Source organism: Bombus pyrosoma, linkage group LG11, assembly GCF_014825855.1.
Source record: "Bombus pyrosoma isolate SC7728 linkage group LG11, ASM1482585v1, whole genome shotgun sequence".
In the NCBI taxonomy this organism is placed as follows: domain Eukaryota; kingdom Metazoa; phylum Arthropoda; class Insecta; order Hymenoptera; family Apidae; genus Bombus; species Bombus pyrosoma.
The window spans coordinates 7,747,299-7,763,797 of NC_057780.1; the positions used below are offsets into that span (position 1 = coordinate 7,747,299).

Genomic DNA, 16,499 nt, shown 5'->3' on the forward strand with positions numbered 1-16,499 from the left:
AAAACGGTTATTTCGTTGTAACTTAATTCTATATCGCGAGAGTCACGTATACTCCGTGCCCGACGAGTATACTCGTCGTCGCTTACTTTTTGCCAAACATTTTTTACACGCATTTCAAAGAGGTCGTAACAGCTAACTGGTTAAGAAGCTTAGCTTGGGAACGGCGTCGATAGAAACTTCGGAGCAATTAGAAAATTTGGAATCAGCGACGACGTACTCGTCCCTGTACATTTTCGAACAACGTGAAACAGTAACGCGTGAGATCACTACATGTCGATTAAAATACAAACTTCCTGATTCTACGTAACAACAAAGATTAAAACACCCACGAAGCTACCGTCTCTCGTCACGCAATTCCTCTCGGGACTTTCATTAATGAAGCGAGTAATTAAACCCGAAAAAGTCGCTTCTCGCAGCGACTAAACTCGAGGCTCGACTTTGTCGATCTCCTCCTAGCCAATCATCCCTATCATCATTCTGTCCAACCAAACTATAATTTTATTCGTACGACTACGTGGTATCGTAATATATCAAGGATCGTACGAAACGTAGTCGGACAGTTTTATTTCGTTATATCATATGTATAAAAGAAAAAAGAGAGGAAAGAGACGTAGCGGAAGAGAAAGGATAAACGAGGGAGCGGATAAATAGAAAAGAACGAAGAAGAAAGAAAAAGAAAGAAGAACCGAATAGGAGCGTTTATTTCTGTTGTAATACGAGGCAAGGATAATTACGGCCGGGCTTAATGGTTGGCCTCGTTTACGCGATAATTGCCGGCGCGGAACGAACGAGCGTGTAGGAGCTGGTTCGCTCGCGGACCCGTGCTCGTCAATCATTTCAAAAGTTCGCTCGTCGTCCCCGGTTAATGGTCGCCAACCGAAACACACCGCCTCGCAACGACTGTCCACTCAACGTGGGTTCGATGTTTTAATGGCTGTGGATCGTGGACGACACGCGTGTATCGTTATCTGGCAAGCCGCGGGATTAATCCGACGAACCGGCGTAATTGGACTGGCATGAGATGCTCCCAGACTGATTTAAGGGGGAAGGGATCGCGTTGATCGACCACCTGCTGGATTCGATCGAATCCGATGGAAATGGAATTTAGTTGCCATTCTTCTCCGAGTAGCTTTATCAAAGGATTTTCTGTATTGGTATTTCGAAGAATCGAGCGAGGATCGCGAAAGACTTTCGAGTCGATCTTCGGGATCTTCACGCGAAGATTCGTTACGCAGACGTTTCGTAGTTTCGAAGAACTTGCTGAAGATGTTGGGACAAATTTTAGAATCGATGTACTCGAATCTCCTTTTCGAGGAAATGCGTTAAAGAGTGTCGTTGGAATTTCGTAGAATTTCACGAAGATCTTTGCACGATGAACAATTTTGCAGTCGATGTAGTCGAGTCTTCTCCGTCGAGGAAATATTTCAAAGAGTAGTTTTGGAATTTCGTAGAATTTCACGGAGATGCAAAGATCCGAGCATCGTCCAAAGACGACGACAAATTTTGCAGTCGATGTACTCGAGTCTTCTCTGTCGAGGGAATTTTCGAAGAAATTATTTTGGAATTTTGAAGAATTCTATCGATCGTGGAAGGTATTGGAGTCGATGCACGAATCTTCTTCATCTTCGTCGAAGAAACTCATCGGGATTCAAAGAATCTGGATATTTTCTTGCCGCGATTTGAAACGAACGTTTCAAGGGTAAAGAGCGGCGTACGATGACAACTTCTTCGATCGATGTTGCAGTCTCGTCGTTAGATAATCACGCGTTGATCAAAGAAGGAGAAGCGGCGCCGCGTGTCGATCAGGCTGAACCAGATTCCACCTTGCAGCAGATTCTGCGACCGGTTTCCGAGGGGACAGATCGATCGATCGCCTTCATTCGACCCGACATCTCGGCCACGCGCGAAAGTCTTAACTTCTAACGAAAACTAATTCCAACTTCTAAACGGAATTCTTCCATCGAACACGAGTACAAAAGCAGGATATTTCTCTCGTCGATTTTACAATCGTAAATCTCTCGCAAGAAGCGAGAAAAAGTTATGGGAATACAATGGAGCTCCGTTTCCACAAACTTCGTTTTCACGAACGAAATTTTTATAGCGGCTGATTAACCGAACTTTAGCTGAGCTATAAGCAACGTCTAACAATAAGATGTAAACAGCAGGGGCACGGGTCATGCGACACGCTGTCGTGGCTCACGATCGACACAAGTTTGCAACATTATCACGGTGCCTAGGAGCAAATGTTTCTCGCAATCCTCTTGCACGAACATGAACTCGCATCAACCGAGCAAAAAACCGTAAACAGTGAGGAGCAATAGGTAAACTTTTACATTGTTGTTTTACAACGATTTAAAGAAGGTTTTAGAACGATTAAAGAGGATTTAAAGAGGAAAGCGCCAATTTGTCAATGTATTATTTTCCCAATATGTTGCTCCGCATAGTTTGCGAGTGTTCAATGTGTAGAGCCACTAAATTAACAACGAGCTTCGTCTAAGCTGTTGAAGCGTTGCAGAGTAGATATGAAGCTACGCGTGTAACGCGTGCAACGTATTTTATATTCTCGCGAATATGAAAAATTTTCACTAGAAATACGAAATAAGGTGGGGAGAAAAGGAATGTAATTTTTTGCTCCACTGATCCAATTCCGCCGGTTCGTGAATATGGCGGTAATCTCGGCGGACGAAGGAACAAGGGTGGATTACGCGAGGCAGGTAGAAAGGGGCCCGTGGTGGAGGTGCAAACCGGTGCAGAGCGCGTGGTGAGGTCAAATGTCGGACGGTGCCCGAGGGCTCGCGTGCTCATCCCCTCCTCCTTAAGTCCTTCCGTGCCCGGTATTATCCTCCCTGTTGTTGGCTGCGTCCACCCACGCGGCCAACTGATGCGTCAGTTTCGCCGCAGGGGAACACGTGAAGCCACGTTGCTCCGAATTCTTCTCAGTTTCCAAGACATTTCCAAGAGGAAATATTTTCGGATGCTTTTCACCTTTTTTATTTCCTACGAGGAAATTGTCGAAATTGACACAAGTTCATCGAACGTTGCTGTTACAGATTCCGTACGTACGTAAAAGTTCATATTTTGACGAATACCACCGGAGTATGATCTGTTAGGTTGGCCCCAAAGTTTCTTTCGTTTCACAAGGAAATAATAGATGCACAATGGTGTTTTTTCTTCTATATTATTTTATTCAACTACATACGATCCATTTTGTTCTATTGGAAGAATCTTTGGATATTTGGAACGAATACCAAAAATTACGTACACGACACAATATGCATAATACAATACAAAATACCCATCTATATTTGCTTATATTTTTTTATATTTTCTATATTTTCTACTGGTATTTTATTCATCGATATTTATATCGCACAAATGTTTGTATGCTCGTATGCACCTGGCGTCACCGCGTGTAAGTACCGTAGAATACAAAGGAAAGAAAAAGGCAAACTCGTTTAAGTAAATAAAAGAAACAAATAAGCGAGATACGTTTCGTAACTGGAAATTCCCCGCGCGCGCGTAATTATTACATTCCGTGTCTAATTAGCACAACGAAGTTTTACAAGTCGCAAATCGGAAGTTACATCGGTATTGATAAATTCGCGACAGCAACAACGTCGCGTTTCGCGCGTAAATCGTACAAGCTACGAGTCAAGCTAATTATCCTATTTGTGATAAATCTACAAAAAAAAAAAAAAAGAAAAGGAAAAGAAAAAGAAAGTAGACACGAAAGTGCCGTGTAAAAGAAGCTTACAACTGGTAACTCGTCGATTTGCTAACAGTACGAGCAGCTACTAATAGATAGCAGATTATTATGCAAGGGTTCGATCATCGAATCAGCGTTGTTGTTACCAAGTATTAATCACCCGAGGTCCAGGATGAAACCCGCCGTAAAACTTGCGACCTTTTTCTCTTATCTTATCCTTGCAAGTTACTCTTCGTCGACCTCTGCGCGATTATTAAGCGGCCGTGTAATTACGGCGAGCGGTTCGAACGGTTAATTGTCGCGTATTGTTGGCGGAGCGTAATTGAAATACTCGCGTATCGTGGGAGCGTCCGTAGCTGGAAGGTGGAACGACGTGTATCACGATGATCGAGGTGTGCCCTCGAAAGCACGTCCGATGAAGGAGAAGAGAAACGAGCGACGAGGATCGAGCCGAATTAATTAAGCCTCTGTACCGACGAGGATGATTATTAACCTCTTAATTAATTACATCGCCCACTATCCCTCACTGAACCTTGGTGTCCCTGTTTGATTGCAGACGGCCACATGATCAACACCAAGTGCTCGTCCTCGCACAACAGGCGGGCCCTCTGCTGTAAAATGTCCGTCGAGTTCGACAGGTTCCTCGACAGCGGCCGGAAGTGAGTACTATTTCCGATTGTTACACTTTTTTCCACTTCTTTTTCCATTTTTTATCGTGTTTCTATCGCGTTTTTTGTTAGAATAAAAACAGTGGGATATTTTGAGGGAAAGCGAGGTCGGAATGATATTTCGACGTTCGTTGGGTGTAGGAATTTTAACGTTAGAATGTCACACTGGTCTTTTATGACCCCGATAGAATTTTAGAAAGCGATTTTAATTATGATATATCGCAAAATAATTGGAAAATAATTGCGGATGGCGTCGCAACGTCTCGTCTGTAGAAAAACATACAAATGCCAATAAATGTTAGTTAATTGTTTTGTTTTCTTACTTTCGTCTACGCTGTCTGTCTAAACGAACGGAACATTGAATTCTCTCTACGACCGAGAGGTAACACGTACAGGCTTTTCTATAGATACACAGTGTGTTTAACCAAATAACGTTTAACCAAATGCTAGCTATAATTCAGCTAAGAACTTTGCTCACGTTCGTTGAAAGTTTATCGAATTCACGACTTTCCTAGTTCCATTGACCGGTTCTGTTCTCGTGGAACAGTCCGAATATCTCGAAACAAGGTTTGTAGAAACACGAAAGGGCGAGCGGGCCCAACAACAGGTTGTTCCTATGGGCAGTTCGAGGCTGGTGCGCGTGGTACGAGTGCTTAGACGTCCTCCGCTGGGACAAGTTTGTCCGATACGTGCGAGTTAACCGGACCACGCGCAGCTAAATTACCCCTTTCCTCCTCTTTTTCGAATCGAAGAGACCTCGATACCGGTGTTTCATAGTATTCTCGATGTCGAATTGGTTGTTGATCCAATAAGCTTCGAGATCCAACTATGTCACGTTAAATCTGTGTTGCGAGAGATGGTTCGACGTCCGGCCCTCGAATTGTATCGTCGAATCGTAAATGACCACGACAATCTTAGAGTATTCACATTATACAGGACTCTTGCATTTATATTGTAAATATATGAAGTATTTATATTAACACTTTGACAGCCACGCCGAAATCACATGTTCCGCTCAGGGCGCCGCGGGAGTATTTTTATTATTCGAAGCATATAATGACAAAATAATAACAAATTGACGATGTAATCGAACGCTTATTCGTTTGAAATGTAACGTTCGCGATAGCAAAGTTTTGTTAAAACAATTTCTTTATTTTATCTCGTGGCTATAAAACGTGTATATAAATATCTATCAGACTTGTAAATGAGAACACGGTATACCTATGGACTTATAAGCCACAAATATGAGGCTAATATTAGTCTCTCCTTAGCTGTTAGATGCTTCCACATATTAAGAGAAGAGCTTATAGAGTTTTAGAGCACCCTGAGATTCGTATCTGCGTTGATTGTTTGCTTTTCGGGCGGTTTCTAGACGAACGTTTGAAGTTCTCGCTAATGCTCCGACAGACGGTTATTTCCTAGCTAGATGGAATTTATTTTCTCTGCTTTTTCCGACAGGCTCTTAATACGTCTCTGTATGCCGTAGATAAACGTGTGTTTCTCAGATATTAGAAGTTATGGAATTTTGAAAAGACTGAACGGAGATGTTCGAGATTTCAAAGATGGCTCGGGTTTCTTTCCGCTAATCACAGCGTTTCTTTCTTCTTTTCTTTATTTTTACAAACAACGTGGTTCAGGAGAAACGTCGTAGATTTTGGAAAATTTATGTTTGCTTTGGGACGAAGGCGAGTATGAAAAAATGAAAAAATAAAGATTCATCGGGAAATCTTGGGAGATTTTTCCTCTTCGACCAAATAGACCTTCGTGGTTATTTAAGATTCTCAGCGAGGGAAGACCGTCGGTTTTCTTCGTTCTGGTTTCCAGGTGCCGTGGAAAGGGTGTCAAATTTTTCGAAAGCGGAACGACACGACGAACCGGCCAGCATGAAAAGCGTTTGTTTGCAAATGAGATGTTATTGCTGCCGCTTGACCGTCGAATATTCTTGTTTGGATAGGGTGGCACGATCGTCGCGTCAAAATATTATCCCTGACTGAAAAAACATGCCTAATGGGGCCGTCGTCGTAGCGGACCAATTACCGCGCTTCTGCCGTCTTTTCCAGCCCTTTCCTTTTTCTCTATTTATTTTATAATCGCATAAAAGCTTCCTTTCAAACTTCCATTGTCAATCCGCGTAGAATATTTCACGTTTTCTCAAAAAAAAAAAAAAAAGAAAAAAAAGTCAGTAGAAACATTAGAAAAACGTTTAGCTAGGAAAAAATGGGTAGAACATTGGCGAAAGCAAGGTTTATGTTTTGAACGTTTGAAAGATCAATTATTACAGGCGAAACTATTATTATTCGTTGAAGTTAATTCGCCTGATCGTCGATACATCGAGAAAGGCTAGCGAAGGTACTTCCGGTTTCGGGAAGAGAATCTCTTGGTAGCCACTTTTTCCCATAACAATCCCTCGTCGGCTACTTGGAGTGTTTACGTGAAACGCGTAAACCAGCGCACCAACGATGTAACCGCGATAAGTACAAAGATCAAAGAGCAACTGCGAGATCCTTGCCCCCAGAGGGATATGGAGTCAGAGAACGAAGAACAAGCTGTAATTGCAGCTGTTAATCTGACTACGGAAAGACCATTACCGTATATCCGTTCTTTCCGCGTGTTTTAACGTAAAAAACTACTTTCAAGCGAAATGTCTGGCTAATTCCTTATCCTTTGATCACGATCGTTCTTTACTTTGATTTAAATACGTCGATAATTTCAATAGAATTCTGATAACGTTCTGACGGAAAATCATTACGACGTGGAATTAAATTGCACAAGAATTCAACTGATAATCAAGATCATATCTAGAAATATTATCGCTCTTTCTACGTGTCCATTCGACAAGTAAAATCCATTCTCGAGCGAAATACCTGCGTCACGATCCTCTAGCTTGCTTGAAATACCTCGATAATGTTGATGAAATTTTGAGAACGGTCTAACGAAGAATCATTACTACGTGGAACTAATAAAGTTAAGAAAAATTCAATCGACGATGAATCTAGAAATATCGCCACTCTTTCCACGCGTCCTTTCGACCAACAAAATCCATTTTTCGATCGCGTTCGTCCCCCAGCTCGATTTAAATACGTCGATGATACCAATAAGATGGCGATAACGGTCCGACGAAGAATCATCGCGACGTAGTTTGAAATTTAGGAAAAATTCAATTTTCGGGGACGACAAACCCCGAGATATCATCCACTCGAACCGAGGAAACGTTTAGTTTATCTAATATTCTTAAGAGGAGAAAAAAATGTAGGCAAGACCTAACAAAAATATTTGATCGCGAGTTCCCACAGAAGCCCGAAACACTCTTGTCGTGGACGTGGAGTGTCTACAAAGGCAGTCATCAGCCTCTTTACCAATCCCTTTCTCCGACTTATTTACTAAAATCTCATCAAACCCTCTGGAACTCTTGTATTCTCTGGCGTGGACGTTTAATTGGTCTCTTTCGGCGTCCCTTTGACCAGTATTTTCCCCTAACTGGCCAGCAGCCAGCACACGTGCTCTGGATGGGCACGGTGCTATTCGTGCCGAGCGAATCCTTTTGTCCTCTTTGAGAAAAGTCCACAATACGGTACGCCAGGGCCGAAGGACGAACAGGACCAAAGCCGTGCTTCGTCGTTGTCGTTGTCGTCGTCGTCGACGTCGTGAGCAGTGAACGCTGGAAAGGGATTAAGCGAGAGGGAAGAAGAGGTGTGCACCAGCTGGCCCGAGATGGAGACGATTCAATCTCCCTTTTTCTATCTTTCTCTCGCTTCTTCCTTCGGCTTTCGAAGGGCGTTCGAAGAAGAAAGGCCGGACGAGTGTCTCGAATGTCACATGCGGGCTCGTTCCTCCTTGTCCCGTTCCTTCGCAGCCTGCACGCCTGTTTCTGGGATCCTCTTCCTCTTGTCCGCAACCCTCCTCCCTCTTCTCCTTCGTCTTCTTCTTCTTCTTCTTCTTCTTCTTCTTCTTCTTCTCTTCCTTCGACTCTTTCCCCCTCGAAGCTTCTTTCTCGTTGCCACTCGACGTGTGTTTTAATCCTCCTTTTTATTTTCCTTCCTATTTTCGTTTTTACTTTCGTGCTCGTGTACTTCAACCCTCTGTATATACGACCGGGAGCGTCCACGAGGGAGGAGCGCGCTTGATTTATCGGAGCACGGAAAGTTTCATACGCTTTTCGACGGGTCGTTGGAAACCTCGTCCTTATTGGATTACGCTGGATATTTGTCATCGGCCAGGGAAATGATTTGTTGCGACCGTTTCTTTGGTTTCTGGCTTCTTGCTTTTCCACATGTATTTCCTCTGGATATTTTTATCCCTGCACTTTTCCATACAACGTTCCGAACAATTTTTTATCCTTGTTCGAGGATCAGCTTCGCATCTCGATCGTTATTAACGCGTTAAAATTTACACAATCTCTGCCAAATGCGCAATATATGTATGTACCTCTCGCTGTAATCCTTCGCAAGTTTAAATTTCTACGAAATAATCACTCGAGTATTTCCGCGAAAAATCCCGTGTTCTCCAATTTGAACATATTTCTTTAAACAACCGACGATGCTCCACAAGATTCAGCGGACGACATGATCGAATTTAACTGCTTGCTTCTTATTAGCGTTTGCATCCAAAATTTTCGACTCGTTACCCACGCAAGCTATGAAATACGCGAGAAACAATAAGATTTCTATACGTGGAATATCAACAGCAAATATCTAAAAACTGCCTATGCTTCAATTTTCTGGAATGTTTAAAATAAGATGAATTACGAACGATGCTCGGATAACATCGCCAGAGAGAAAACGCAAGAAAATAGAACGGAACATTTTGCGAAAATTAGACGTTACGGTGCGATATTCCTCGGTCTATCGCGGCTCCAAGGGCGAAATACGTGCGATACGCTCGTGATAGCCAACGTGTTAAGCTCTGGAGGAACGATATCTTACAAGCACCGACGAAATACCCATCCTCCGCAGGAAGATGTCTTCATTTTTTTCACGAGGAGGCCAGAGATTCCGTGGCTGAGAGGCCGCTACTTATCGTCCTGGTTAAATTATCGGCATCGATTTCGCACGTTCGCGTTCGTCCAATTATGCGAGCGTTTTACGCGTCGCCACTTAGATCCGCGCTATCGATAAAAGTACGACGGTGCCGCGCGAATTTATGGAATTCCTTGTGATGCGTGCAGCTGCTTTCGAGGGCATTCGCTAGTGTACCGCGTGTTTTTACGATTCGTCGCTGTTCGACGATTCGACGAGTCGATATTTCGCGCGATTTACGCCGCGGAACGGACGCGCTCGTTCACCGATCCTATTTGCCACGCTCGAAACGAATATGTTAACGAACCCGTTTTCACGTTGTCGAGTCGAAGAATTTTTACGCGCAGCTTCTTTAATTCAGCTTAGCTTCCGTTTCGCCGCGTTGCTCTCTGCGAGACCTTCGAGTGCCTCGAGTGGGACTTACGAGTGTCTGGCAGTCGGACTACCGTGTAATTTGGTTTCTTTCGAGTTCCATGGAATTTTCAAACGCGCGCAGTAATAGCTGTGTCTGAATCCAGTGCTTACGAGTGGACCGCGGATGTTTATGTAGTCACGCCTTTACGAACGTAACTAAAGCGACAGATTTCAACGAAAGATTCGTCCCATTCGTTGGATATAACGAATACGATATGCGTTGGATAGCTGGTTGTACAGTTTCGTATATGGCGCGCGTTCGGTGCGTTTATGTTGTCTTAGATTTCTTGCGAATCCATTAACATCTACGTTCTATTTACGTAAATTCATATTTTTGCAACTAAAGCGCTAGATCTAAAACTAGATCACGAGCACGGGTTCGTTTCGTATATTAAACAGGGAGAGAACTATCCCTCGGATATGCGTACTTTCGCGTATTACGTGTATTTTGTGCATTTTTTCGGCTTAAATTTTCTCTAAATCAATTGACATCTGATATTTTTACCCGATCTTGAGCACGGATTTCTTTCGTATATTAAATAGATCGAGAACTATCCTTCGGATTTTCACGTTGTACTTTGCTGTGTTACGTGTAATTTGCGCATTTTTCCACTCTCAAATTCCTTCCTGGTCTGCTTGTACAGTGTTTCACAAAGATACTCGATCGCTTATCACACGAAATCGTTGCAAGTATATCGCGTGTGCTGTATGAAATTTCTTAAAATCATACGAGTATCGTTAGCGTGCTGGTAAAATGTGCAACCGATCTGAAAATGTATATGCAAATTACACGGCACGAAAAGCGCTTTTAAACGTATAATTATCACGAAAGATGATCTCGTCGAATACTATGGCTCACTAACTTAACGAATAATTCGTCGTTCGTATACTTTAACTCTTGATAAACATCCTTGAATTTCTATACAAATTTTCCGATCGGTTTGAACTTTTCCCCCATAGTTCGCTGAACGAACAACGTTAACGAAATTCCAACGTGTCTCGTGTAATGTATGCGTGAAATGTTTCTACGAGTGTTGAAATATTTTTCCGAGGCTTTTTCGTGGACATTTCGAATCTCGTCAGTTCGACCATCAAAGTGGCCAGGCAATTGTAAATTGTAATTCGTGGGACGACGCGTGGTGTGGTAGGCTTCTTGTGAAGTTTGTCCGCGGTTGGGCGCGCACATAAAGGCTTTTTTACGCGTGGCGGTCGCGGCCGCGTGATCGGAATTCGACGAGGCTGCGCGCGACCAAAGGATACGCGACCAGAAACGGAATCGATTAAACCGCGTCCGTGTCCCAAATCGATTTATCCCCTAGCATCGATCCGCCCCGGGACATCGTGCCTCGACCTCGTTTCATCGACCGCTTTCATCGAGAATCGCTTTGGTTTTGCCTCCTCGAGCCTGCTTTGGAGTCGCTTAAGTCATCGCCGATTGCCGATCACTGGCGCCGTGTATCAACTTCCTTATAGAAATCTCCGCAATTTGTCACGTGGTCGATACACGCGAATGTTTCGCGCGAAAGACATTTTAAGCAAAAAGCGCTGGATTGAATTTTCTTTCTGTGGTTCGTTCTTCTGTATCATATATATATGTGTGTGTGTGTGTGTGTGGTTTTCTTATGGGATTACAATGTTCCGCTTGCACACAATAATTCGTTCTTCTGTTCTTCTTAATAAAAATACTTTATCCCCTCGAGATTGGAGAAAGCTGAAGTTTTTATCATTTTCTTTGTACCATTTTCGTTTTTCTTTGTCCAGTTTGTTATTCAACAGATTACGTGATACTTTATTTAAAAAAAAAAAGATCACGACGTGCTTCAGATATTAGGTAGAACAGTTTCTTTCGTTTTATAAGGAAACAATGGATGCACAACGTTTTCCGTTTTATATTATTGTAGTATCGTGGACGAGGGGGCTGGGGGGTGTCGTGCAAATTATAAACAAGCGGTTGCGGAGCATGGTGGGGCTAAGACAAAAGACAAGGGGTTGCTAAGGGACATAAACGAATCGACAGCAGTACGAGTTGAGAAGCCAGAGAGCGCGGATTGCGTTGTCGAGATAGTGTTGTTGGCGTTGTTGAGAGAGAGTTGAATCTGTGTTGACGAGAGTTGTTAATTAATTATCTGGTTGTCTTAATTATAATACGTTGTTGCGATTAGTTCATCTTAGATAACCATTGTTTCCTGTTTAATTAACATCTGTTTAATCCATTTACTATTGATAAACTAATTATAATAGTTTACGATATTACATCATTTTATCGAATTACGTATGATCCATTTTGTTCTATCAAAATAAACATCACAAGGTTCGACAGATTAGGTTTCATCTTTGCATAAAGATGCGTCGTTGTAAAACACTTGTCTGTAAAAGAGAGACGCTTTTAACGTAATATTTCGATATATCTCCAGAAATGAAGATGCTATGTAACGTTTTAACCGAGGAGAGAGCGCTCTTATCGTTGGATGTTCTAATCGATTACGTGTGTGGCATCAGTTCGTCCACGCGAGTCGTAGCTATCGTAGATAAAGTTGTCAAATATCTATGCGACGTTTTTGCACGCGCAATTAAAGACACGGGGCTCGAATATAGATGCGTGTTAATTGTAATAAATAAATATTTTTGTATATATTTATTTATATATTTAAATCTCATACAGACACGTGAAAATCGGCATATAATCGATCGCCTACATAATTTCGGTTTATCGTTTGCCACGTAAGGTTGGCACGAACTGGGCTTAAGGGTCTTTCCTTTCAACCGATCCAGGTTCGGACAAATTTCGAGCAAGCGTACTCGCGCGAAACGTATCGCGAGCGGGCCGTGGTCCGGCTGCCGTTCGTCCATTGTTGCTGGTTCTCCATAGAATTTTAGATCGGTAACGACGATACCGGTGATTTATAGGTGGAAGCGTATCTCGGTATTCCGCTCGTGGCCGGTGAAAGGATCAGCGAGCCGGTTGACGAGGAGCGTGCGGCATTTCAGGTTGTCTTATCGCGTTTCAGCCGGCACTAACCGCGGTTTGTACATCGATACGTGTATCGCCTCGTTCAAATAACGCGGCCACGTTCTTTCGAAACCTTCGCGACCGCCTGTGTGCGCAGGCGCCGAAATCCTTCGTGCGCGATTCTTTGACAAGAAACCGTTCGATAAGGAATATCCGCGGTATCGTTCTTTCAATATTTATCCGAGGTTCTTATCTTGAAAGAAAGGAAAAAAAAAGAAGAGAAAAAGAAGAAGAATGTGGGCTTCGAGGCTCGGGAATCTTTGTTTATCGAGCTGTCTAAAAGATATAGAAATTTCGCGACTTGCACTCGCGGCACTTTACCTTTCAGCAGCATCTCCTTACCTTTTGTAATATTTGAAATTTAAATAGCTTCGTTGTATTTGGTATTCAAGACTTGGAAAGTTTTTTCTTTTTTTCTTCTGTAGAATTGAAAATTCAGACTGTTCAACGTTCTATATTTCAACGTTATATTCAGCCATTCAATTCGCGTGCGTTTTATTTGCATTCTTTTACACCCTTCTGCATTTTATTCCATATTTCGGACGAGATATCGAATTTGATGCAACGACCGACTGTTGGAACGCTTCGCTGATCTCTGTGAAGCCTATGCTAGACGTAAGTATCCCGTGACCTCTCGCATCTCGTTACAGTGCTAAGAAATTTCAAAGTGTTTTACACGACAGAATACATTCACGTACAATCTACATACACACAGTATGTCGATAAAAACTTTCTATAAGCGGTCGAACGTTTTCGCTATCCGGTCTGTTGGTCCCATTGCAAACCGCGCTTACTCTTATCTACAAAAAGGCACGGGGAAACGAGTTTTTCCAACCTTCGTCACCTCTTTTTATCACAACACGAACCGTCGAATCGTCTTGACGAAACAGAGACTAAAAAAAAATGAATGAAATTGTACAAGCGTCGATCACGCAGACAGACGGTCCGGTGTTAAAATTTTAAAAATATCAAAAAGTATAGTTTCGCCCTGTAACGCTGCGAACTGCTCGTGCAATGAAATTCCAGTACGCGAAGAACGTGTAAACGAGCAAGGACGCGACGTACATGGACAGTTGCCGTAATGCAACCGTTTCATAACCGACGAGGCATCGAACGCCTGTTCTTGTGGTGTTCGGGTTGCTCGGGGAGGCCGAGGATCCCGGGGATATCCTGCGTGTCCGCAATTACGGGCGGAACCCGCAAAAAAACTTGCTCCGCTCCTGGACACGAGGTTCCTCGGAACGGTGAATGCTCGCGTGACTTAGTATTATACATATAGGCAGGGGGCTGCCAGTAATGCCGCATAATAAGCGTTTAGGGACGCGGCCCGGACCTCCCCTTTTCTTCCTTCATCGAGATCCGCCGTTCTCCTGTCCACGCTGCTCGGTCACCGACGCTCCGTTAACGATTCTCTTTTTATTAGACGTCGATCGTCGTTGCGAGATGTTGCGCCATTCTGTCAGAAGGAGAATCTTTTGGACAATCGGTGACAAAGTTTGCGGAGATCGAGAAATCGGCTGGATTCGAGAAACTTGCACGGTGCTTGATCGCTGCTTTTTTGTAATCGTTAATCATCTTTTTTCGTACGTCGTTCGGCCGCAACGACGTTCCTGGAAAGCAAAAGTAGCCAGTAAATTGAAGGCGTCGTATAAAAATGGGGCGTGTTAGCATCGTTCGTAGATCGATAGTTAGGTAGTCGTTATCGCGGTGGAGAATGAAAATTATCGGCGATGGTGGCGCAAGGTTTGACGAATAAGGTTTAGGAAAGTGGAAGATCGGAAATGCGCTTGAATTTTCATTTATATACGCCAGCCTTCTCTTCCGCGTTTTATGTCACGGTGAAAAGGGAACGAAACAACGGATTGAGTTTTCTCAATTCCTCGATTGGTTTTCGTCGAATAAAACGTAAAGTTTTATTCGTTTCGTCCGGAATAAAAATTCGCATCGTTCCGTATGAAATAAAATTCGACGTCGTTCCGTATGAAATAAACCTTGTGGTCGTAGAGGAAGAACGAGATGCGTCTGTCTTGCAGATAGAAATAAAGAAAAGGCGAAACGACGAGAAAAGAAAGAAAGGAAGGAAGAATATTCGGCACGCTGTTGCTCCAACTTTCCCTTAATCCTCGTGAAGAAACTGGCATAATGGGCCGGAAAACGTGGAACGTTGAGCACATGACTACGAGGTTGGAACGCGTACTACGTGTCGCCCGGTGGCAGGTGTATCGACGAACGACGTCCCCTTCGTCGTCTACGTCTACGTGATACGAATTCGGTGATCTCACGACGTTCCCGGAATCTGTCCCCGAGGAGAATATTATTTCTCGACTGGAATAAAGCACACGAGCACGATGGGTGGGGAATTGTTCACGTAGGATCACCGCTGGCCGCTCGCCAGTGTCGCCTTTTGTTCCTGGTTGCACGCGACCAGCCTCTCGACTCGATACGCGTCGCAGAAATGCTAATGTCCGATAGGAATGCGCCTCTGGTGCACCTCCGCCGACGTTTCGTCGACAGACAGACGTTACGTTTCTTTCTTTTGCTTTGGAATTTCAAATTTTCCAGCTGCGTTCGTATTTAGGTAATTTGGCATTCGACTTTCGCAAATTTTGTCTCCTTCGCTTTGATTTAGAACTCGACGAGCAGATCTACTCGCGAAGGTAGGAAACGTGGCATCGATTTTTCGTGGCTAATTTTGACTTTTCTTCGCGGAGGTAGATTTTCTTGTTCTTTTTAGAACGCGGAGCTTGCCGAGTGGATTTGTACGCTGTGTACGAAATTTAGATCGTAATTTTGGAAAATTTCGCCCTCTTCTCCTGGGATACAGATCCTCTTTGCTTCTCTTTTGATGGAATATAGAAGCTCGGGCAGGTGGTAGATTTTCTACGTGGAAAATTTGAATCTCAACTTTCGGAAATTTCGCCTTCTTTCTCTGCGATATTCCTTTTTCCATGCAATTTGCAACTCGATGGGTAGATTTATACCTACGCATATTTAGAAAATATGACTTCTTTTGGTTAATTTCGCTTCCTTTTCCTGGCATATGGGTCTTCTTTTGTAGAATTTGACGATAGACTCGAATCCCGGACGAACCTATACATAGAAAATCGTAATAGAAAATTTAGCTTTCAGTTTTTAGTTTTCAAACGCGGATTTGCCAAATTTCTGGTTAAATCGAGGAACGTTTTCAAAGTTGAATACCACGGCTCACGCTACAGTGGCATTGTTTTAGATGGCAGGCCGACGATCGATCGTTTAATCGATTTGACCCGACCTGATCGTAGCCAATTGATTCGGATGACGCTGGTCCGTCGGACCGTGAGCCTCGCGGCCAGTCGAATCGATCGTTGCGTAACCGTGTCAAAATTAATGCTGATACACATTGACAGTGTCGCAGCTCTATCGCGTCCTATATATCTTTTACGATCTTTCGTAAATGCTAATTACTTATTTTTTAACGTAATTTAATACTAATTTTTTCATTTCACACAATGTTTCGTCGACCATTCGCGGAGAGACGCGATCGCGAGAAGGCACGTCAACGGGAGTCGTAAATTCCCGTTACGATTAAATAATCGACGCCACGAAATGATCGATCCCCTGATTTCTGTTACGATAATAGGGGTGGTTCAACTGAAATTACACTGAATTAACAGGTATAGAATAGTGTTTATTCCAACAACTTTATA

The 16,499-nt window shown here is 43.2% G+C and overlaps 1 protein-coding gene and 1 long non-coding RNA gene across 4 annotated transcripts in view; one reads left to right on the forward strand and one right to left on the reverse strand.

Annotated features, from left to right (window-relative positions):
• Positions 1 to 16,499, forward strand: part of LOC122572420 (fringe glycosyltransferase) — a 118,153-nt gene that overhangs the window by 11,615 nt on the left and 90,039 nt on the right. For all 3 annotated transcript variants that reach the window (XM_043737362.1, XM_043737361.1, XM_043737360.1), the window contains one exon: positions 4,263 to 4,365. In XM_043737362.1, the coding sequence (XP_043593297.1) occupies positions 4,263 to 4,365 (103 nt within the window). The remainder of the gene's footprint in view (positions 1 to 4,262; positions 4,366 to 16,499) is intronic.
• The window catches only part of LOC122572421, a 10,359-nt gene continuing 6,370 nt past the window's right edge, over positions 12,511 to 16,499 (reverse strand). Inside the window, exon 3 of the long non-coding RNA XR_006318448.1 lies at positions 12,511 to 14,423. This is a non-coding gene — a long non-coding RNA (uncharacterized LOC122572421). The remainder of the gene's footprint in view (positions 14,424 to 16,499) is intronic.